Source organism: Bison bison, unplaced genomic scaffold, assembly GCF_000754665.1.
Source record: "Bison bison bison isolate TAMUID 2011002044 unplaced genomic scaffold, Bison_UMD1.0 scf7180017864371, whole genome shotgun sequence".
Classification (NCBI taxonomy): Eukaryota; Metazoa; Chordata; class Mammalia; order Artiodactyla; family Bovidae; genus Bison; species Bison bison.
In genome coordinates, this window is record NW_011494943.1 from 16,122,005 (window position 1) to 16,147,619 (window position 25,615).

Genomic DNA, 25,615 nt, shown 5'->3' on the forward strand with positions numbered 1-25,615 from the left:
GAAGTCAGAGAAATAAAGGGAGAGAGAAGACCCAGATTTTACACGCAGTGTTAGCATTTACTCCGAAGCAGTTCCTTCCCTCTCTGTTTATCAACCACTGACCTACCTGGGTCTGTCTGTGCTGGATGGAGATCTGTTTTTGGGAGCTGCAGGAATGCTCTGTGTTGCCAGATCCCGTAGATGAGGGACTGTTTTGCTGAGCCTGGAATAAAGGTGTACCACCAATCACAAGAAGTTTTCCATCTTTCTCCATGAGCATTTATATGGATACAAACGATTACATAAAACAAATACTTCCTGATGAAAACCAAGACTCAGGGCCATGGAGCCAAGACGAAAGTATACACAATTCAAATGAAAAGTAAGGGCTTGACAAGGTGGCTTAGATCATTTTACTGTAAATAGTTTAAAACACCAAATGCTTACAAATGAATTTTTTAAATATGGAAATTAAGTATGTAAATGTCCTTTTCATGGTACAATTGATGCTTGAAAAACACACGGGTTAAGGGCGCTGACCATCCACCCTCCTCCCCCCACCATGCAGTCAAAAATCCACAGGTAACTTTACAGGTGGCCCCCTGGATCCATAGTTCTAAATCTGCTGATTAAACCAGTCTCGAATGGTGTAACACATAGTATGGATCTATTAAAAAAAATTCCACATCAAAGTGGACCTGAGCAGTCAGTCCAAACCCACACGTCTTAACAGTCAACCGTAAACATGCTTTCGCAGGACAGGCTGGTGAAGCACTCAAGCACCAGGGACGCCCATGACTCAGGCGGAGAGGACTGGAAACTTCTATTCAGAAGCACATCCGAGACCCTCAAACTCTGCCCAGGAACACACAGTGGGCCAAAAATTTTGGCCGATTTACAATATCATCACTTGTTTACTGTGACATTTTACACATAAATAATGGGGCATTCTAAGGCACTTTCAAATTTAGAAGGTTTAGGACTTAATATAATTCAACTGTTCAAGACTATGCAATCATTATACAGATGGTCACCAACTTAACAACGGTTCCACTTAACAAGTTTTCAACTCTATGATGGTGTGAAAGCAATAAGTTCAGTAGAAACGGTACTTCAAATTTTGAATTTTGACCTTTTCCTGGGTTAGTAACATGTGACACAGTACTCTCTCATGATGCCACACAGCAGCAGCAGGCCACAGCTCCCAGTCAGCCACAGAGTCATGAAGGTAAACAACCAGATACACTGAGAGCCATACACCCAGACACCCATATTGATTTTTACTTTCAGTATTCAATAAATTACATGAGATTCACCACTATATTATAAAATAGACTTTGTGTTAGGTGATTGCAGGCTAATATACATGTTCTGAGCACATTTAAGGCAAGCAAGGTTGAGCTATGATATATTCAATAGCTGAGGTATATTAAATGTATTTTTATTTACAAGTGGTATTTTCAACTCATGACCTGTTTATTAGGACCTAATCCCATCATAAGTCAAGGAAGACCTTTACTCCAAAGAGTCCTTTTAAAAACAAAATTGCACTCAACATAGTACAACCTATCATAATACATAATTAGACATAATTACAAAATACTGGATATTCTGGGGATTATGGGCTAATGGAAATATCATCTCATCAGAGAATACAGTGTTTCGAATAATGTAAGTTTCATCTGATACTTCCTAATTATTCCTTTATTTCTTTATTCGTTAACATTAAAACAATGTATAACCATCACCTATTGAGCAATTACTGCCATGATCACCAGTAGTCCTTCAGTTCAGTCGCTCAGTCATGTCCGACTCTTTGCGACCCCATGAATGCCAGACCTCTCTGTCCTTCACCAACTCCGGGAGTTTACCCAAACTCATGTCCATTGAGTTGGTGATACCATCCAACCATCTCATCCTCTGTTGTCCCTTTCTCCTCCTGCCCTCAATCTTTACCTGCATCAGGGTCTTTTCAAATGAGTCAACTCTTTGCATCAGGTGGCCAAAGTATTAGAGTTGCAGCTTCAACATCAGTCCTTTCAATGAACACCCAGGACTGATTTCCTTTAAGATGGACTGGCTGGATCTCCTTGCAGCCCAAGGGACTCTCAAGAGTCTTCTCCAACACCACAGTTCAAAAGCATCAATTCTTCGGTGCTTAGCTTTCTTTATAGTCCAACTCTCACAACCATATGTGACTACTGGAAAAACCATAGCCTTGACTGGATGGACCTTTGTTGGCAAAGTAATGTCTCTGCGTTTTAATATGCTGTTGAGGTTGGTCATAACTTTCCTCCCAAGGAGTACACGTCTTTCAATTTCATGGCTTCAGTCACCATCTGCAGTGATTTTGGAGCCCCCAAAAATAAAGTCTGACACTGTTTCCACTGTTTCCCCATCTATTTTCCATGAAGTGACGGGACCGAATGCCATGATCTTAGTTTTCTGAATGTTGAGTTTTAAGTCAACTTTTTCACTCTCCTCTTTCACTTTCATCAAGAGGCTCTTTAGTTCTTCTTCACTTTCTGCCATAAGGGTGGTGTCATCTGCATATCTGAAGTTTTGATATTTCTCCTGGTGATCTTGATTCCAGCTTGTGCTTCCTCTAGCCCAGCGTTTCTCATGATGTACTCTGCATATGTTAAATAAGCAGGGTGACAATATACAGCCTTGATGCACTCCTTGTCCTATTTGGAACCAGTCTGTTGTTCCATGTCCAGTTCTAACTGTTGCTTCCTGACGTGCAAACAGATTTCTCAAGAGGCATGTCAGGTGGTGTGGTATTCCCATCTCTTTAAGAATTTTCCACAGTTTGCAGTGGTCCATACAGTCAAAGGCTTTGGCATAGTCAATAAAGCAGAAATAGATGTTTTTCTGGAACTCTCTTGCTTTTTTGATGATCCAGTGGATGTTGGCAATTTGATCCTTGGTTCCTCTGCCTTTTCTAAAACCAGCTTGAACATCTGGAAGTTCATGGTTCACATATTGTTGAAGCCTGGCTTGGAGAATTTTGAGCACTACTTTACTAGCGTGTGAGATGAGTGCAATTGTGCGGTAGTTTGAGCATTCTTTGGCATTGCCTTTCTTTGGGATTGGAATGAAAACTGACCTTTTCCAGTCCTGTGGCCACTGCTGCATTTTCCAAATTTGCTGGCATATCGAGTACAGCATTTTCACAGCATCATCTTCTAGGATCTGAAACAGCTCAACTGGAATTCCATCACCTTTACTAGCTTTGTTCATAGTGATGCTTCCTAAGGCCCACTTGACTTCACATTCCAGGATGTCTGGCTCTAGGTGAGTGATCACACCATTATGATTATCTGGGTTGTGAAGCTCTTTTTTGTACAGTTCTGTGTATTCTTGCTACCTCTTCTTAATAGCTTCTGCCTCTGTTAGGTCCATATCATTTCTGTCCTTTATTGAGCCCATCTTTGCATGAAATGTTCCCTTGGTATCTTTAGTTTTCTTGAAGAGATCTCCAGTCTCTCCCATTCTATTGTTTTCCTCAGTTTCTTTGCATTGATTGCTGAGGAAGGCTTTCTTATGTCTCCTTGCTATTCTTTGGAACTCTGCATTCAGATGGGTATATCTATCCTTTTCTCCTTTGCTTTTTGCGTCTCTTCTTTTCACAGCTATCTGTAAGCCCTCTTCATACAGCCATTTTGCTTTTTGCATTTCTTTTTCTTGGGGATGGTCTTGATCTCTGCCTCCTGTATAAGGTCATGAACACTGTCCATATGAACAATGTCCATAGTTCTTCAGGCACTCTGTCTAGTCCCTTAAATCTATTTCTCACTTCCACTGTATAATTGTAAGGGATTTGATTTAGGTCATAACTGAATGGTCTAGTGGTTTTCCCTACTTTCTTCAATTTAAGTCTGAATTTGGCATAAAGGAGTTCATGATCTAAGCCACAGTCAGCTCCTGGTCTTGTTTTTGCTGACTGTATAGAGTTTCTCCATCTTCGGCTGCAAAGAATATAATCAATCTGATTTCAGTATTGACACCTGGTGGTGTCCATGTGTAGAGTCTTCTCTTGTATTGTTGGAAGAAGGTGTTTGCTATGACCAGTGCGTTCTCTTGGCAAAACTCTATTAGCCTTTGCCCTGCTTCGTTCTGTAGTCCAAGGTCAAATTTGCCTATTACTCCAGGTGTTTCTTAACTTCCTACTTTTGCATTCCAGTCTCCTATAATGAAAAGGACATCTTTTGGGGGTGTTAGTTCTAAAAGGTCTTGTAGGTCTTCATAGAACCATTCAACTTCAGCTTCTTCAGCATTACTGGTCAGGGCATAGACTTGGATTACTTTACAAAACCCTATAAGGAGGTGCTGCTATTTCCATTTATAGATAAAGAAAATGCAAATCCGAGATATTAAGTACCTACATGGGGTCACAGAGCTAGTCAGTGGGGGAATAAGAATTGAGGGCTATCTGCATCCACAGTAACCAGTCTCTATGAGCACAGTACACTGACTCTCACATCAGCCATTATGGGTACTGCTGTGAACAGGCCACAAGCAAGCTAAGCACTTCATACACACAACTTAACTGAAGGCTCACACAGTCTTGTAAGGTAGGCGATAATATCATCTCCGTTTTTATTTATTCACTCATCAAGTACTCACTGAAACATCCTCATCTAAGTATCATGTTAGATGCTCGGGACGCAATGGCCAAGAAAAACAGAAACAAAACCTAAAGGCCCAGTCATCACTCTGCCTTATAAAACTCATAAACCAAGAGAAGATGTATAAAACACTGGATAAATACTTGTTGATAGGAACTGTTAAACAATCATATAAATAAATACAAAACTGCAATTAAGGATATGTGCTATAAGCATACACAACAAGGTACCTAACCTAACTTAATGAATTGAGGGTGAATTCCTTGATAAAATAATATCAGAGTTAAAATTTGAAGGAAATAAGCAGTCAAAGAGAAGAGACGATAGGGTCATTTCAGGTTCTCACATTCCATACAAGAACCCAAGTGGAAGAGAGAGAACTGTTGTGGGGATCAAAAAGTAAAAAATGAGGAGTCAGTCTCAAAGAGATAAAACAATGTACACAGCCTGTATGTCAGAGCAGTGATTAGAGCCAGGTTTAGGAGAGTCTAAATAATTGATAATGTTCCCTATTCTTCCTACAATGTGGCAAACCTAACCTCGTCTTATTGATGAAGGGTTATGATTGTAAAACTCACATACTATACTGCACTATGATATAACCATTATCTCTTTCAGTTATCATTAGATTGCTTTTAAAATCCTATCCTTTTAAAATCTATCTCTAAATAAACATTACTGAGCTGCTTTTATAATAAACACCAACAAGAATCACATGACAGGCTAAAAGGCTCTTTCTATGAACTTCTAGATTTTGGTATATGGGTTTTTTATTTTTTTTAATGCTTTTTCCTTTTTTAACATGTGCTCATTTCTATGTTTTCTTTCAGCAAACAAAGGGTACTAGAATGTCATTCAAGGAGACGTTTCCAAATTAAAGCTCTCTGTAAAAATGTACATATAAATAGCCCATGATAAGTAAAACTGCAGAAAGTTAACTAAGTCAGTGGGACAGAAGTAAGGAGGTAGCAAATCCTTATGAAAATGAAAATAATACTTACAAAAGATAGGAGAACTACAAAAATATAAGGACCTACTGTGACAAGTGAATCCATGAAAATACTCCATGAAAATTCTTATCATGCATTCGGTATTAATTATGAACCTCTGTGCCTGGTCCTGTGTTAAACACTAGAAATGCAACACTGGAAAACAAAGAGAGCTTAGTCTCCTGAGTCCGCAGTTACAGGATCATGTTCTCAAGAAATGAGAAGCTGATGGCCTTGCTAAGCAGACCATTGTAGTTGTAAATTTAGTCCAACCCTTACTCGGCAAAACATCCTTCCCAGACTTCCGTGTTCTTCATTCCAATTACAGAAGTAGTACTGGCTTCTAATTCATAATTACAGGCTAGATTTCCCAAAGTCCTACTGATACTTGGAAGGTTTTCTTTCTAAATGAAACCCTAATAGCATTAAGAAACAAAGGAGAATTGAGAATCAGAAATTTTTAAAAACTTTAAATTTTAAGAAACATTCAAAAGCATTTGGGATCAGACTGATAGAGAAAGTAAAATAAATTCACAGCTGGAAACACCAGCAGTAAAACAGGCTGGTTCTTTTCAAGGGAACTCCTCCAAAGCCCCACACTGAGATTTACCTTTACCAGGACTGACCCATGGAACAATTATCAGACATTTAAAACCTGTATAGTCCAACAAGGTCCCCTCTTGATCTCTCCCTTGCATAGTGAGAGCCATGGATACTACTGCTTCTGAACCAAGGGTAAAGCACAAGAATTGGTCTCTTAAATTAAAAAAACAAACATGTAAATATTTAAAATGAAAAAATGAGTGAGTCCAGGGGGAGGGGCTTCTGCTATGAATATTGTGTCCTAAGGAAAATAGCAAAGAAAGCACAGTATCCCTGCCCACTACAACTGACAGAATGGAGGAATACGTGGAATACACCGCTAAGAGTTAAAGAGTTACCTAGCAAAACAACGCCCTCCTTATTTCCATGTTTGTAAAGGAGCTGGTTTTTCTGCTGAAAGCTGACTAGATGCTTACACAGGGATAACACACACACACACACACACCAATGGAGGGCTATTTGGGAAGCGGTACAATGCCACTGCAGAGAAAAATCCATGCCAATAACCTATGCTAAATCACTCTAATAGTACTGCATTCAACTAAAGCAAGATACATTTTTCAAGAAAACCAACAGCACAAAGTGGAGATCCAACATGAAAAAACAAAACCTGATCCAAGAGAAAACAGAGAATTCAATAAAAACAACTTTAAAAATAAAATATGTTCAGAGAGGGTTAAAAGGATACTACAGTAAAGAACTTGAAAAATAAATGTGACAAGATAAGAGTATCAATATTCTAAAAAGTGAATAGATGAACTAAGTAACAAAATGCATAGAACCGAACACAGAAAATCTGAAAGACAATGTCAAGAAAATCTCCCAGAGGAAGAAACAAAGTCAAGTAGCATGAAAGAAAAGTTAAGAAACAAGAACAGGAAGAGGCTTCAAAACTATCTAACAGGCTTTTAGGAGGAAAAGAGCAGAGGGAAAGAAAAATCTAAGAATAGTAAAATAAAGCTTCTCTGAGGTAAAAGGTTTTTTAAGACTAAAAAAAGGCTATGACATGACAAGGACAAGACAAATAGTGGACAGACCTCAAGAATAAAAAGATACCATACGATCATCTCAACAGATATAGAGAAAGCATCGAATACCCTTTCATGATGAACTCAATGAACTCAGAAGGGAACTTTTTCAACACCAAAAAAGGCCATCTCTGAAAAACATTTGCAATAACATGAAAAAGAATAAACTCTTAGAAATAATTTGAACAAAACAAGGGCAAAATCTATACACCAAAAATTCCGAATTTTATTACTAATAAAAAGAAATTAAAGATACCTAAATAAATGGAAAGATATCTCATATTCATGGACTGGAAAACAATATTTTTATGAAGTCAATACCCCCAAATTAGTCTGCAGAGTCAGCACAACTGCTATAAATTTCATCTGGTCTGTTTACAGAAACTGAAAAGCTGATCCTAAAATTCATATGGAAATACAAGGGATCCCACAGCCAAAAAAAAATCTGCAAACTACATTTTTAAAAATTAAAGCATTTAAGAACATCTTATATAATGTTAAAAGATGTAGCTTTTGAGGAAGTAACAGACCTCATATATATATTAAAAAAAACCTTTTAGACCTTGACAACTATAACTGCCTCATTCAATCTAAACGAATTCAGTGACTAGGACTGTTTTCTTCTCAGTGAATCCAATAAAATCACGCGGTTTTACGGTGCACAATAATGAAACAACCATAATATTGTAAATACTCCTTAAATGTTGTCAATTTTTAGAATAATTTATAAAGCAGAAACAATTCAATTATAGTTAAAATAACAAACTAAATATCACAATGTAATAATAACTAAAAAGCTGAAAGATGAAAAAGGAAGCTGGGTATGTTAAACATCTCTCAATGGGGAATGTTGATTACATAAAAGATAATTTGAAGTTAAAATGGTATTCAGTACAAAATCTAAAACAAACTCTTAACAGTGGTTATCTCATGAATACAAAGGAAAGAATTTTACTCTTCTATATCACTTCAATTATTCATAGATCATGCACATATACTACTTTTACAATTTAGAAAACTATATGTTTATAATGTTGAAAATCAAATTTCTTATGTTGAAATTCATAAAATTATGTACCAATATGATTTTAAACGGGCTTCTCTTGTGGCTCAGCTGATAAAGAATCTGCCTGCAATGCGGGAGACCTGGATTCGATCCCTAGGTTGGGAAGAACCCCTGGAGAAGGGAAAGACTACCCACTCCAGTATTCTGGCCTAGAGAATGCCATGGACGTCCATGGGATCAAACATTCAAAGGATCAGACTCATAATATTCTGCCACCTATTTTTACTTATCAGTATTGATCTATAGGTCTTTCATTGCCAATACATATACCTACTTTTTTTTTATGAGGGCAATACTACCCTAAATTAATCTGCAGAGTCAGCACAATTGCTACAAATTCCATCTGGTCTGGTTTACAGAAATTGAAAAGCTGATCCTAAAATTCATATGGAAATGCAAGGGATCCCATGGCCAAAAAAAGTCTACAAACTACATAAAAGTCTATCTCACTTCATTGGTCAACTGTAGAGCATCCCATTGTATATACATACTATATTTTATCTAACTAGTCCCTATATGAAAGATGCCTTCATTAATTCATACAACATATAATTAAACTGCCTGTATATGAGAGCAGATCCTGTTCCAGTGTTGGCGGTGCAGAAGTGAACAAAGTGAAGTCCTTGACCTGATGCAGCTTACATTGCAGTGGAAGGGAGTTAGGATGGGGGTGCAGAGTGAGACAAGTAAATTATAACAGGTAAGCTAGTGATAAGGCTAAGAAGAAAAATTAGGGCACAGCAGCTATATAATGTTTGGGGGGAGCAGGAAGGAGTGCTATCTTATACAATACAGCCTTTCTAATAGGCTGTAGACTTAAGCAGAGACTAGAGAGAACCAAGGGGACAAGGCAAGGTGATATCTAGAGGAAGAATGTTAATATAAAGGCCCTGAGGTGAGAGACACCAGGTAGTATTTGAAGAAGAAAGGCAGCCAGTGAGGATGGAACTTGGTGAGGGAGGGAGGCAGTAGTAACAGATGTCAAAGTGGTGGGAAACAGGCCATGCAAGGCATTATGTGCCATTATGAACACTTGTGAGCAGGGGAGTGGCATGCCTGGACTTAAGCTCCAATGGGATCACTCTGATCTGCTGAGAACAAAGGCAGAAGCTGACAGTTCAGTTAGGAGGCTACCACCACGATCTCAGGGGGAGACGAGATTTGAGTGGTCATCGTTAAGGGCAGGAGAAGTGGCAGGATTCTGAATATATTTTGAAGGTAAAATCAGTAGACTTGCTGATGGATTCAGAATTAGGATATAAAATAAAGAGATAAGACTAGAATGACTCCAGGATTTTTGAACAATTGTAAGCCGAGAGCTGAAAATTACTGAGATGTGGAAGAAATGGGGTTTGGAATGGGGCAACAAAGTGAAGAATTCAGCTTTGGTCGTGTTAAGTTTGATATGCCTATTAGACACAGACAACTGACTACATAGATCTGGAATTCAGGGAAGGGCTCTGGGCTGGAGATGTAAATTTGGAAGTCTTCTGAGTATAGGTGATAACTGAAAGTAAGCAACTAAATGAGATTCTCCTTACTGAAAGATGGTATGTATATAAGAGGACTGAAGACTGAGCCCTGGGGCACTCCAACATTTGGAGATCCAGGAAATGAAGAAGCATCAAAAAGTCAGAAGCAAAGAAAAGACCATGTGCTTAAAGAAGAAGGGACTGATCAACTGCAGCTAATGAATTATATTGAATAAGTTCTGAGAACTGATTGCCGGACTTAGCAACGTGGAGATAATAGGTATTCTTGTTAGAAGTTCCTCTGAAACACTGTGGAAGGACACTGCTTTCAAATTTTTGCAATTTATAAACAATACAATAAACATCTTTGTGTAGTTCATGGGAATGGAATTTTGGGACCCAAGGATATGTAAACTTAACACTGAGATACACTGCCAACCTGTCCAAATGACTGTACCAATTTATACATACACATAGCACTGTATGTGTATCTAAGCCACTACCTGCACCAAGAATCACCAAATTTACTAGTCCTTGTCAATTTGATAAGTTATTTTATTTTGCATTTCTCTATGGCTGAAGTTAACCAGTTTTCACATTGTTAGACATTTGTCCTTTTTTTCCCCATTAAAACTACCTGTTCATAGCCTTTGCCTTTTATTTTTTTTAAAGGAAACTGCTTGTCTCTATTAACCAACATTTGTTATATATTTGCTAACTTTTTTGCTTTTCTCCTTTTTTATCTAAGTTTATACTCCAGTTGGAACTGCAGAGAAGCAAAGAGAAACAGAACTATACCAAAGCTTCTAGGACTTTGGTTTTTATACTATTTCCATGTTCCTTCTTCAGATGTGATTACCATATTACTCCTCTATAAGAAAGTATTCCAAAGCAGAGAGATGTTGGGCCATTATGGTGGCAGTGGAGATGGTGAGAGATGGTCAGATTCTAGATATAAGTATGTTTTCTGATAGATTAGATGTAGAATATGAAGAAAAAAGGAAGCATTAAAGATAAAGCCACATGTATTAGTTCTCTACTACTCAGCAATAAATTACCCCCAAACTTAAAGAACTCTGAGGTAATACATGGGTACTGTTTTAAGCTGAGGAAGGAAAGAATGGGAGAAGGAAGGAAGGGCAGAAGTGATTCAAATAATACACAATGATCCCTATCTAATTATTTTATTATTTTTATCTCCTTTCCTTAAGACACCCACCATTTCATGGCCTTTTTTAATACAATCATATGTGGGTTAATCCCAGAGGTTATAGAGATTTATTTGCTCAGAAACCATGGAGCAAATAAGGAGGAAACAGATTACTGGAGAAAATGAACCAGAAAGAGAGAAAGAAACCTTGATCAATGGTAATGTCAGCTCTGAAGGAGGCCCCTAAAAATGGAGGGACAGGGCGATGGGGCTTTCTGTTGCTTTACTGTGTCACTGAAAACAAACAGGTACTTGGCAGGGTAAAGAAACCAAGAAAAGCAACAACTTTTAAGTCAAACTGCATTATAATTTGGCAAATAAAAAAATGGGGTCAAACATTTATAATAATCAAATTCCTGTTCTTCAAGGAAGAAGAAAGAAGTAAGGTGAAAGGAACAAACAGGTAGCCAAATAGTCTTGGAAAAGCAACTGTGCTAATACTCTGAAGAAATGAGAGAAAGCAAGCATGCAGGCTGTCCAGATACCATAGAGGGGAAAATGACTAGTAAGCATGCCTATCCCCATACTAATATTTTATTAACTTGACTATTAACTTCAAACAAGTGATGGTTGGAGTCTGGAGATTTTATTTTTAATTGTAATGGAATTTAATCTGTATTTTCTGTTCTTTGTCAACCTAAGGTTGTGTTTTCCATCCCACAGGAAACTCAGACTTTGATAAAGCAGTCTCTCGCAGCGCCTCGAGCCAAGCGGGGCTGAGCACAAGCACACACCTTTAGAGGTAACACAGAGTTAGAAATCATCATCTCTCTACCAAAATCCTTACTCAAACTCCATCTCGGCTCCAGGAAAACAAGGATGTGCATAAACGCAGCCTCAGTACTCACTGAGACAAAAGTGAAGCAGAGGCCAGCTCCCCTCTGTGCCAGCTGCTCTGTGTCGAGCCGAGGTTTTGCCAGCATCACTGACATAAGCGTTGGCAGGGCAGACTGCTCCTCTGACACCTCCTTTGTAGCGCTGCCATCTAAACCATAGAGAGGCTGTTCTACTCGCCGCTGGAAAACATGAAAGAAAACACACAAATTACATGACAAAGAAAACATCTGATACTGCCAAAACATGCAACAGATTAAAACACAGTTATCAGATACAAGAAGGACTTTAAAAAAAAAACCCTCTGAAAACAAATATGGAGAGTACAGTAACATTATCACTGGATTATGACCTATCTTAGTACATTTTAATGGTTCTATATTTACAGAACTCTGAATTTGCAGGTTACTTTGTAGAGTTCAACAAACAACTTCATTATACCCTCAATTCTACAAGGAAATGCTATTTCTAACCTCTAGGTTAATAAAGATTAAGGCATTGGCCCCTACTTACTTCACTCTCTATTCTATTATCATATTATACCCATAAGCAAAATATAAAATAAATACAAACAAAAGAATAATATACCACAATTATGTATGGCTTATTCTAGAAATGTAAGGATAGTTCATTATTCCATCTACTAATGTAATTCACTACATTAATGTTGGTGTGGGAGGGCAGAGAATCAAGATTCTTTCCTTTAGATGCAAAAAGATTTGCACATTGTTGGGCAATACTTAAAAAAAAAAACCTGTAAGTATCCATTTATAATTCAACAGAGTATTTTTTCAGAAATAAACATAACTATAATTAATGGTGCTATACTTGAGATACCTTCATTAAAATTAGGAACTAGACAGGGGTTAACACATTAATATCACAGTCATTCAACATTATCATAGAATTTTTAGCCAAAGTGATAAGGAAAACAATATGAGGTATAAACACTGGAAAATATCAAACATTAGAAAGTGTCAATTTTGGATGATATAACTATTCACAAAGGAAACCAAACAAATCAACTGAAAAACAACAAATAAGAGTTCAGTAAGATGGCCAAATAGAAAATAAATACACAAAAATCAATAACTTCCCCATATATCAACAACTTGATTATAATCAGAACAAGTAGCATCAGAAGAAAAATCAGATTCAAAATTATCTATAAAATACTTACAAGGAAACAATATGCAGATTACATGTAAAACAAAAACTATAATTCACTGACAAATATAAAAGACGACCAACGTTAAATGGCAAAATACTGTGCTTCTGAGTTCACATTTTATATATGTCAAACTTCTCTAAAAGCCAGTGCTCAGGGCTTTTTGTGTATTATTGTTTCTATTTTTGCAAGAAAGGGTGTTGTGGTAGCATAGCGATTGATCATCTAGATTCTCCTCTGCTCTTTGGGGAGACTGTTTGTATGGATTTTCATATTTTAGTTCTGAGGTCCACTTGGAAAAATCATCAAAATTAGCCATGTAATTTTTGATAAAGTGTACCAGGGAAACCTGACCAGCTATTAAAACTTACTGCAAAGCAACACTGGCCTCTCTGGTAGCTCAGTGTTTAAGAATCCACCTGCCAGTGCAGGAGACAACCCTGGCTTGGGATGATCCCCTGGAGAAGGAAATGATAACACACTCCCATGGACATAGGAGAGCCTGGTGGGCTCCAGTCCAATGGGGTTGCAGAGAGTTGGACATGACTTAACGACTAAATAGCAATAACAAAGCAACAATAAACCAAATAAGCATAATCCTGGTAAAGGAACAAGCAGACTAATCAGTGGCACGGAAAAATCAGAAAAAGACCCATATAAAATGGATGTGTAATGTGTGATTATACTGCATTTCTAATTAGTGGGAATTTTATTACAAAGATGATACGATATGTACACAGATATTAGAAAAAAGGAAAAGTACATTACTTCCTTATAGTATACATAAAAATTATAAGAAAATATACAAATGCTATTATGACTTTCTAGTGGTGAGGGTTTTTTAAACATGACATTAAAAACACAAACCATATAGGAACATCTAAGAATAAGACAAAACTAGTAATAAGTCATGAAGAGAAAAACACTGATAAATCTGATCACTTCTAATTTTTTGACTTCTGAATGGTGAAAGTGGACATAAACAAGTTAAAAACCAAATTATAAAGAGGCAGAAAATATTCACACTATAAGTGACAATGAGCTAACAATCTTAATAAATAATGTGTTCCTACCCATCAGCAAGACAAAGCAAATGCTCGAATAAATAGGCAAAGGAACTGAATAAGCATTAAAAGAGAAATCCAAAAGGCCACTAAACATATGAAAAGATATGTAATATCACTGATGAAGAAATGCAACATAAAACAAGGTATTTTTCTCACTAGCAAAGACTATAATGTAAAATTCAGTATTAGAAGGATAGAAGAAATTGGGACTCTCAAACTGCTGATGACCTGCTAGCAATTATGTGATGATATTTCATTTTATTTATTTTAAATTGATGCATAGTTGATTTATAATGCTATGTTAGTTTCAGGTATACAGAAAAGTGATTCAGTTATATATACGTAACTGAACACATATTTTCTTTCTCAGATTCTTTTCCCTTATAAGTTATTATAAAATATGAACACAGTTGCCTGTTCTATACAGTAAGTCCTTGTTGGTTATTATTTTATATATAGCAGTGTGTATATTAATATGTTAATTCCAAATTCCTAATTTATACATCTACCCTTTCCCCTTTATAACCATAAGTTTGTTTTCTATGTCTGTGGGTCTATTTCTATTTTATAAATAGGTTTATTTGTATCATTTTTAAAGATTCCAATATAAGTGATATTATATGATATCTGCCTTTCTCTGTCTGGCTTGCTTCATTTAATACGATAATCTCTAGTCCATTCGTGTTGCTGCAAATGGCACTGTTTCGTTCTTTTTAACGGCTGAGTAATATTCCAGCGTGTGGGTGTATGTGTGTACTGGACACCACATCTTCTTTATCCATTCATGTGATGACATTTTAAAGTGTGCATATTCTTTGACTTGGGAACTAACCTTTGGAAATTTATCCAAAGGAAACAAATGCATAAGCACAGATGTATACACAAGGATATTCATTACAGCATTACTTAGAGAATACAAAATATTTAAGTCAGTCTATTGTCTAAATAAATTTATACAATGGAAATGAGGAAATCTGCTATATGAACATACATGTATACATATATGCCCACTAAACTCTTTGATAATAGCTCTTGTGGAAAGGACTGTATATTTTACCACTTCTGAATTATTGGACTTTCATAATCAGCATGTATCCCTTTATCAGGGAAAACTAACATTTTTACTTTAGAAAATATAAGTAAAACAGACTAATCAAAGTGATCTGGAAAAAAGAATTTTTTTTTTTAAATCTATGAGTAAAAGCCACAACTCCTTAAAAACAACACTCCTACCTCACCCAATAAATTTAAATGCAGACTCCAGAATACCTGTAATACTTAACAACAATAATCTCACTACCTGGCACACTGTTATCATTGAAGCTACAATATTAAAACAAATAATTCTGTCATACATTCAATAATTATTTGCCAAGGGCTTAAAAGATCTTTAAATATCTCTGGAAATATAGCAGGTTGGGATGTTTGTACCAACATTCCCTTAGAAAACAACTATAAAGACAGGACAAAATGTTTTTTTAAAAAGATATTAAAAGCATTGAAAAGCTGTCAAAATAGTAGGGATTTGTCATGGCAAAACCTAATGGAAATAAGGAACACAAAACAGGTAGTAAAAGAAGCATCAAAGTCACATTTGCCCTGCTGCTGCTACTGCTAAGTCACGTCAGTCGTGTCCGACTCTGCGACCCCACAGATGGCAGCCCACCAGGCTCCCCCGTCCCTGGGATTCTCCAGGCAAGAACACTGGAGTGGGTTTCCATTTCCTTCTCCAATGCATGAAAGTGAAAAGTGAAAGTGAAGTCACTCAGTCGTGTCCGACTCATAGCGACCCGATGGACTGCAGCCCACCAGGCTCCTCCATCCATGGGACACCCTAAGATCTTGACTTTCCAATCCCTGGGCACCATGTTGCCAAGTGGCTAATCATACGCCAAGCCCATCCAGCATAGGACTCTCAATATGAATCCTTCCCACTTTAAGCTGTACTTTCAAAGGGTTAAAACCTCAGGGAAAATGTAAGCCAGAAGAAATAGTTCTCCCGCCCTCAGGGAGCTGCAACAGTTGCCTTGGCCATGCAGGGGGTGCAGGTTCCCCTGAGAAATGTTGCTGCTGCTAAGTCACTTCAGTCGTGTCTGACTCTGTGTGACCCCACAGATGGCAGCCCACCAGGCTCCCTGGGATTCACCAGGCAAGAACACTGGAGTGGGTTGCCATTTCCTTCTCCAGTGCATGAAAGTGAAAAGTGAAAGTGAAGTCGTTCAGTCGTGTCTGACTCCTAGCGACCCCATGGACTGCAGCCTACCAGGCTCCTCTGCCCATGGGATTTCCCATGCAAGTTAATACAATCCAAATCAATACTGCTTGTCTGGTTGAAAGAAACAATCTAGCAAATCAAACAAAGCAAGCCATGAATTTAGTAGTTTGTAGAGACTGGTAGAATCTCTAGACACTTGAGAGAAGCAAATAAAAATTCTCCCTGGAGAAACATATGTTCATTTTAGACCTCAAAGAAATTTCACAAACAATTTTTCAAGTATGAGCAGCATACAGACAACCAAAGCATAAAAGAAATAAAGACCTGAGCAACAACTAGGAAAATTAAGATATAGCAGAAACAGATTTTTTTAAACTTCAAACACAAAAATTAACAGATTATAAAACAACTATGTCTACCAGATTAAAGAAATAAAAGACAGTTTGACTATATCTGCAGGGAACATAAAATAACAAAAATTAAGAATCCAATGCAGCAAATTAGATACACCAAAACAGAGAATTTGAGAACTGAAAGGCAAGAAACTATCCAGAATGGAGCATACAGAAAGAAGAATGAAGGGGCAGGTGATAAAGTGAGACAGTCTAACATATGCTGCTCTGCTAAGTCGCTTCAGTCGTGTCCGACTCTGTGTGACCCCATAGACAGCAGCCCACCAGGCTCCCCCATCCCTGGGATTCTCCAGGCAAGAACACTGGAGTGGGTTTCCATTTCCTTCTCCAATGCATGAAACTGAAAAGTGAAAGGGAAGTCGCTAAGCCGTGTCCGACTCTTAGCAACCCCATGGACTGCAGCCCACCAGGCTCCTCAATCCGTGGGATTTTCCAGGCAAGAGTACTAGAGTGGGGTTGCCATTGCCTTCTCCGCTAACATATGGTTCCCTGAAATTTAATAGGAGAATGAAAAAGAGAATAGGACTGAGATAGAGACAATGGCAAATAACTATTCAGAAATGGTACAAGACAGCAACCCACAAATATCAGAAGCCCAGCAAATCACATGGAAGGGAAATAAAAGGATGTCTCAAAGCACACCACCACAAAGTAAAAGTAGCCTGGGGCTTGAGGGGAGAAGGGTAGGTGTGGGTAGGGGAAGCAGAGCAGTTTCTTTCAAAGAAATAAGTAAATGAAAACTATTTTCTCAACTGTAACCAAGGGAACCAAAAAAATGGTAACGATATACTTAACTGTGTGTGGTGAAAAAAAAACCAATCTAGATATATACACAGCATAAATATCTTTCAAGAATAAGGGCAAAATAAAGTTATTTCAGCAAACAAAAACCTAGAGAGTTAACCCCCAGCAGATAAATACTGTATTAAGGACTATGGAAGGCAGAAGTACTTCCACGTCCACTTCTTCCCTAAAGTGGAAGGTGTAATATGTAAAAAGGCAAGAAGTACAAAGAAAGAGGTAAGTAAGTACATGGATAAATCTAAATGAACACTGACAGCATAATAATGTACTATGATTTTTTATATATATATATATATATATAAATTTTTTAAAGGCAAAATATAAACCTACACCACCACCACCAAGGCAGTAGCACAGAAATGGAATCGAAGTTATCATGTAACTAGGCTACTGTTAACATCAAACTTTGGCATATTAAAGATACCTGTGGGAGAAACACCACACAGGACCTACCTACTAGTGGAGGAGAAAAGTATGAAATATTTTTTAATCCAAATGAAAACAAGAATTGAAGGAAACAGTGACATAGAACAGGCAAGAAACAGGCAATGACAGATACCATTAAAAGCCAGAGTATTTAAAACCAATATAACGATGTTTATTAATGTAAACCAGAGAAGGCAATGGCATCCCACTCCAGTACTCTTGCTTGGAAAATCCCATGGATGGAGGAGCCTGGTAGGCTGTAGTCCATGGGGTCGCTAAGAGTCGGACACGACTGAGCGACTTCCCTTTCACTTTTCACTTTCATGCATTGGAGTAGGAAATGGCAATCCACTCCAGTGTTCTTCCCTGGAGAATCCCAGGGACGGGGGAGCCTGGTGGCTTCCGTCTATGGGGTCACACAGAGTTGGACATGACTGAAGCGACTTAGCAGCATTAATGTAAACAGAATAAATACTGAAGTTTAAAAAAGATTTTTTTTTTTGACCATGCCACACAGCTTGTAGGATCTTAATTCCCCAACCAGGGATTGAACCTAGGCCCCAGCAGTGAAAGTGCTGACTCCTAACCACTGGACCACTACGTAATTCCCTTAAAAAAGACTTTAGACTGAATAAAGAAAAAAATTTCAACTATGTACTTGTCAGATATACTGAAAACATAATAATGAAAAGCTGACAATATAAAAACAGAAATATTTACACTATACAGCGGTTTGAATATACTAGTATCAGATAAACTGCATTAAGAGCAAAAAGTATCAGGAGAAATAAAGAGAATCACTTAGTAATACATAAGGCAAAAATATAAATACAGGAAGAAACAAAGTACACCCATAATCATGACAGTCATGAATATACCTCTCTTAGTAATTGACAGAACAAACAGCCAAAAGTCAGAATACAGAAGATTTAAACATGGAGATTAAACGCCGTGATTAACAAAACTGTCATAATGACAATACTATAAAGAAAAGCAAATGCTGATCACAAAAATTAGAACAGTGGTTGTTTCTAGAGTATTGGGAGGGAGTTGTGATCAGGGAAGGTTTCCAGGGTGCTGGAAGTATTTTACTTTCTGACCTAAGTAATGATTAATGGAGTTAACTTCATAATGACTGCCTGGAAACATTTTTTGTAAAGGACCAGATAGAAATATTTTAGGCTTTCCAGGCAACATAACTCTGTGACATATTCTTCTTTGTCTCTATGACTCAAAAAATCTAAAAATCATTTTCGGCCTGCCAGTTGTAGGCTGTAGTTTACCAACTCCTGAACTCAAAGGCTCAGGGTTTGTGTACTTTTTTGTATTTAACAAAAAATATAGAAGAATCACTTAGGAGGGAAAAAGCTAAAATGATTCTTTATCTGTTCTTCTATTCTTCTCTTTCAACAAATAGTCTGTCTTGCATTCCCACTGTGCACCCAACACTGTTTTGGGTGTTAGAGACTAAACACTGAACAAGATCTCTCTTCTATGCCAAGGAGTGAGGGAAATAGTCAAAATGATTACACCTTTATGTAACAAACAGTGTAAGAGATGGAAATAGTAGTAATAAAACAAAGGTCCAATTCTCTTGGGATTAACATTCTGGTGGAAGATGATGGGCAACAAACTAACTGTATAGTTAAAAATTAAGATCTGTAAATTAAATAAAAATATTAAAATTATGCCACACAATGACGACAGTGAATGATCTACAACACACAACATGGATGACTTTCACCAAAGTAATGCTGACTGAAAGAAACTCGACACCAGACTATATTAGATACTGTGTGGTTCCTTTCATACACTGTATAAAAACAAAAGAGCCCTCATCTATGCTACTATTAGAAGTTAGGACAGTAGCTATCTCCAATCGCAGGGAGGGGGCTAATAACTGAAAGGGAACATAAGGGACTTTCTGGAGGGGCTGGTACTTTGTTTCTTGTGCTAGTACAGTTGGTGAACATTCATTAAGCTGTAGATGTACATGTATACTCTTTTATATGTATAAATATGAATCAATAAAAATTTAAATATATATATCAAACTTTAAATACATATGCCAGATAGTAATAACTAAGAATTAAAGCAGGATTAGGGACAGAGTTACAAGGTGAGAGGGACTATTATTCAAAGAAGTTGGCCAGGAGAGACCTCTCTTGACAAGGCCATTTTTGAGCAACAGTCTGATGAAGGACTTGCTCATCACGCTATTCTTGGAAGAAGAAATAGCAGGTACAAAGGCACTGAAGTAAAGAGTGCTTCAGAGTGTTCACAGAACTTCTAGGAGGCCAGTGCAGCTTAAGTGGCATGAGGAAGAAGGGGAGCAGATGCAGTCAGATGGATGTGAGGAGCAAAGATTATGTAGGAGCTTCTAGACCACATAAGCCTAGAACAGTCTGGACAAGCCCCTGGCCAGTTCTGAATAGGATCTGACTTAAATTTTTCACAGAATCATTCTGGCTACTTACTATATTGAAAATAGGTGAGACACAGGCAGAAACAAGGAGACTACTTTAGAGACTGATGCAGAGAACCAGGTGAACAGAAAAGAGGGTGGATTCTGCTATTTTTTAAAAAGAAAACAGGATTTTGATGGATGAGATATGGGGCATAAAGTTATGATCTAAAAAACTGGACACAATGAACTGTTATCTACAGGGACAGGGTAGACTGCAAAAAGAGCAATTTGTTGTTGTGCTAGTGAGCAAGAGCTCCTCTGTGGGTTTTTTTTTTTTAAATTATTTATTTATCTATTTATTTTTGGCTGCTCTGGGTCTTCACTGCTGTATACAGGCTTCTCATTGAGGTGGTTCTCTTGTTGCAGAGCACAGGCTCTAGGGTGCACGGGCTCAGCAGTTGTGGTGCACGACCTTAGTTGCTCTGTGGCATGTGGACTCTTCCCAGACCAGGGATCGAACCCACGTTCCCTGCACTGGCAAGCAGATTCCCAACCACTGGACCACCAGGGAAGTCCTACAGACGTTTTCTAAGCTATTCATTTAGTTATATAAGCAGACATGGCAAGGAGAGGTGCATATATAATTTTCAGGGAAATCGATGACCAAGTAAAGGGCTGTCCAGTTCATGCATCCTAAAAGGCAGATAACGGATAAGGACACAAGTAACCTGGTAGAGCTGGCAGAAACACATGGGAAAGTTCTCTTTTGATTGCTTCTATTTTCCTAAAAAAATAAAAAAGTCAAGTCATCAGTTGAGAGAGTAGAGGGGAAGGAATTGCTGCTGGAAGACTGCAGAAAGTGACAAAAATATGAAATATTCATCTAGGAGAGTGAATTAACTATGGAAATATAATAGGACTGGCAGCAACTCAGAGGCTTATGAGGTTGGTGGTCACAAACTTAAAGTGAGATCAGTCAGCATGGGTGTATGTGCTTTTCTCTAACCAGGCTGAACCGCTTAGATACAGGCAAGGAAAATTAGATTTAATCAGGGCTGAGTTTTTTTCAGGCAAGTATAATCGAGAGAGTGGGGAAAGGGAATTGAAGGGTATATACAAATCAGTTGATTATAACAATGAAGCACAGAATATAAGATAGGAGGATAAAATGCAATGGAAAAAGGAAATTAAGGTTGGTTTCTATTTTAACAACCAAGACATACTTAGATTTGCACGATAATGAGGCTCAGCCACCACTCACTGAGGTGGCAGGACTGTCTGTGGATCACTTAGGTACCTCTCTCTTGTCTTCATTTAAGACCTGACTTAAATGGACACATGATAGATGGGTGGTCACATTACTGAAAACCAAATGAAAAAAAATCTTTTTCAGGAAGAAAAGAGTAGTAAGATAACAAAATTCTACAAGTCGTATTTGTCCCAAATAGATAATTCTGCAATCCCATTTAACATTTTAAAACTTGTAACTGGTTTAAAACAATAAAAATACAGATCTAGGTCTCCTCAAAAGTTAGCTAACAAACTTCAACCTAACCAAACATATCTACACATTGAACATTTATAATATTTTTAAATATGGCAATGATGACAAAGTAATAGAAAAAATTTCAAGCTGAATACATTTTGCTAAGTGCTTTACTAATTATAATCACCCTAATGAACGCATGTTTTTATGAGACAGAAGAGGGGAAGAAGGACATTTTAACTAGTTTAACAATACAGAGACTAAATCACTTAAAAAAAAAAAAAGCAATATTAATCAAGTCTGCTGAGGCAGAGAAAAGCAACTTTCCGAAACAGAGACCTAGGATGAAAACTCCTGGTCTCCCTTTTCCCTAAGATCCCACAGCAATACCTGAGGCATCAAAGGACATAATACACTCTTATGTACAGGGTTCTCATATGGTATCAACAAATCAGCCAAAGGCACTTGAGTGAACTTACATAAAATCCTACACGAGCTGGTTCAGGGATTCTCAGCTTTGGCACTAGCACCATTCTGGACTGGATCATTCTTTGTTGTGGGCGCCTGTCCTGTGCATGGCAGGATGTACACCAGCATCCCTGGCCTCTGCCCAGCAGATGCCTATGGCATCATTCCACCCACCCTCTAGTTCTGACCAAAAATTACTTCAACATTGCCAAATGTCCCCTGAGGGGATAAACTACCCTGGCCTGAGAACCACTAACTTGGCTGTGATGTTTTTATAGAGTTTCAGATCAGAGAACAAACCTATCCCAAATCTGTGCGGTATTAGCTTCTCTACTACATCACTGAGCAAGCCATCCAATTAATTCAAATACCAGGAGCTGACCACAATTTTTTTTAAAGGAATTTAACTACAGGAATATGTAAGTCTGGCCAGGATAAAAACCTAATGTTTGGACGGGAAACCCCTTTCTTGAGGCCTAGAAGTAATCGATTTATACCGGGAGAACAGGATCAGCTCTCATAAAATGTAAACTGACTGATACAGATTTGAATCTAAGTTAAGTGATTCACAGGTAATGCTATGAACGTTTCTCCTTAAGACTTCACTCCCCTTGGGTAATTAATGGAAGAGAAACTTTGCTTGAGTGTTCCTGGGCTTCTTGGTCTCCTACAACAGGTGTCACATTTCTCCAGGTGAATGCTTACCGGTAAGGGATTGGATAAGGAATGTTGCGGTGAGGATCGTGCAACTGGTGGAACACTTCTGCCAGGGCTGGTTCCTGGCCCGCTTCCCCCAGCAAACTGGCCAACAGGGAAAAATGGATATGAATAATTCACAACAGTACTATGCTCAGATAAGGAGAGTAAAAGATTAATACACATACAGGTCTTAATTATATATGGTCCCTTTAAGTCTACACATTTTATTCTAGAGAAAATGCCATGTAAGTCAAATTCTGCTAACTTTTCAATGAGATTTTAACAAGAAGCTCCAGTAGAAATGTACCAAGATATAAGGAAAACATGGCTAGAAACCTGAAGGTACACATGATTTGGAAAAGATATAAGAGAAGAATGTTTCCCCTTCTTGTCTCAAAATACATGAAGCAGGAATACAGTGTATGTTAGCGTCCCCTTCAGTAACCACTAAGGATGGGTCAGTGAGCTTACTACAGGTTCCACTGGACTACAGGTAGAGGACAAAAGAAGAGTCCGAGGCGTTCCACTTCAACCTTTGTAAGACACAAAACCTAGTCTGGCCAAGAGAACGATCACCTCATTTGTGAATTTTTATATCATCACAGACAAGACACATCATGAACAAATTTAAATTTAGGAAGTCAGCAGCTGTTTCCTCTTATAGAGATGGGGCAACATCAGGTTGATGAAGGTGGGGAAGAAGGGGAGGAGGGCACAGTAAAGGCAATATATGCCTTTCTAAAGCTTTAAATGAAAGAAAGGATTTAGGTTCTTTTTTTTTTTTAAGTCACTATAGATTTCTTTTTCCAAAAATTTAACTTACCTCAAAGTAATCACTAATTTTATGTCCCCTAGGAGTGCCTTTCCCTGAAAATAAAACCAAAGTAAGTACAGTTTTTCCAGTAACACAAGTAAACCATCATTTGCTAAAGTGTATTATGTATTCAATGACTGCCTATGCTGTTACCAATTCAAATGTCAACTTTACTTTTAACAAATGAGCCAAAATACCTGTTTCCTAAGAACAGAAGACAGTTTCCACCACAAAATAAAACACTAAAATAAGCAGTGAAAGAAAGACCTTTTCACAGCTTGCTTTCCTTTAAGATTCACTACGCTTTCTTTTACAAGTACACTAACAAAGCTTATGCCACAACGGTGACTCAAAATAAAACTAAACTATAAACTACACCCCCAACTAAGAGGATAGAAAAGCTCAAAACAAACTCATCAGAACTACATGGTTTATTCTATTTCACAAGTAAATTTACATGACCTTGCTACTTTGGAAAAATTTTCTCCCACAAAAGTAAAAAATGATTTGCAGATTAAAAGATACAAAATGGGGGGAGGGGGCCTTTCCTTTCTTGGAAGTTCTTCCATTTCATTTATTCTTTCTTTAATTATTTAAAGAAATCTGGCATTATGATCATCATACTTACAGATTTATTCCACTGGGCACCAATTATTCAACTGAGTAACTGACATGGAAGAAGGGTAGGTAAAAGGACAGCCATGTAAATGCAACCATTTCTGCTTGCCTATTATTAACAAACCACTGACCTAGTGCAAGACATAGTTAAAACTGCTATGTAATCTCTTTTCTGTACAATAGATCCTTAGTCTGAAGACAAATCCATGGCGAGAAGACTATTAACTTACAACAGGGAGAACTAGAGTCCCCACAGAACTGACGCTGTTTTGTCAAGTGTGTATCAAATGGCAAGTCTGTCATAAACAGCCTGATATTCCCTTAAGGAATGCAAATCTCCATTGTCAGGAATCCCTGTATGCAAACTAATTAGTGTGAGCTGGAAGTTTTATACCTAAGTACATAAGAATTTATATTTTTACTGGTGTGAAATTATTACTACCTTGGCTAGTTTCATATGGTTCAGCTTTTCTTTTCCGGTTTCGCTGGTCATTCTGTTTTTTCTCAGGAGTCTGTTAAATACCATATACATCACAATTAGCATTTTGTCAAATTTTTCACATTATGAAAATTAGAGTGTATGTTAAAAATATCAAATTTATAAGGAGAATTAACTGGCTCACAAGTCCTAAATGAATGTCCTACTCTTAGAGCAGGGTCATAGAAAGAATATAAGATCTGAAGTCAAACCATTTATACAATTTTTGGCCAACTGCTTAAAATATCAGAGCTTTAATTTACTTATCTGTAAATCAGCGTTGCTGCAAAAGCTTAAATGAACTATTTTATAAAGCACAAATGTAGTACAAGCATCTAGCATATAGCAGGCTCTCAAATAGCAGCTGTTACAATATTTGTTTCTTTTTGAGACCACACCATGCAACTTATGGGATAGTAGTTCTCTGACCAGGGATTGAAAATCCAGATCCCAGCAGTGAAAGCACTGAGTCCTAACCATTGGACCACCAGGGAATCCCAATATTTCTACTTTAAAAGACCTTAAATCTAAAATTTTTTTCCAAAAAGGAAATATCTGCATGATCAGTCAACTGACTAGTCTATTCAGTCTTATCTAAGTGCAAAGTAAGCAGTTATATAATCAGCTAGGTTATTTGCCTTTAAAAAACACAAAATTTCAAATTTTGTTACTGAAGTCCTTCAGGCCACACTGACTCACTCTGCTGAAGTACTAAGAAGTGCTAAAATTCAAGGACACCT

At 37.5% G+C, this 25,615-nt stretch overlaps 1 protein-coding gene across 2 annotated transcripts in view; it reads right to left on the reverse strand.

Annotated features, from left to right (window-relative positions):
- Positions 1–25,615, reverse strand: part of TLK2 (tousled-like kinase 2) — a 127,337-nt gene that overhangs the window by 55,570 nt on the left and 46,152 nt on the right. Inside the window, exons 4-8 of one of the 2 annotated variants that reach the window (XM_010856463.1) lie at positions 24,840–24,909; positions 23,789–23,832; positions 22,972–23,067; positions 11,827–11,994; positions 107–202 (exon numbers count right to left, since the gene is read on the reverse strand). In XM_010856463.1, coding sequence (XP_010854765.1) covers positions 107–202; positions 11,827–11,994; positions 22,972–23,067; positions 23,789–23,832; positions 24,840–24,909 — 474 coding nt within the window. The remainder of the gene's footprint in view (positions 1–106; positions 203–11,826; positions 11,995–22,971; positions 23,068–23,788; positions 23,833–24,839; positions 24,910–25,615) is intronic. The other variant, XM_010856462.1, reaches the window with a different exon arrangement.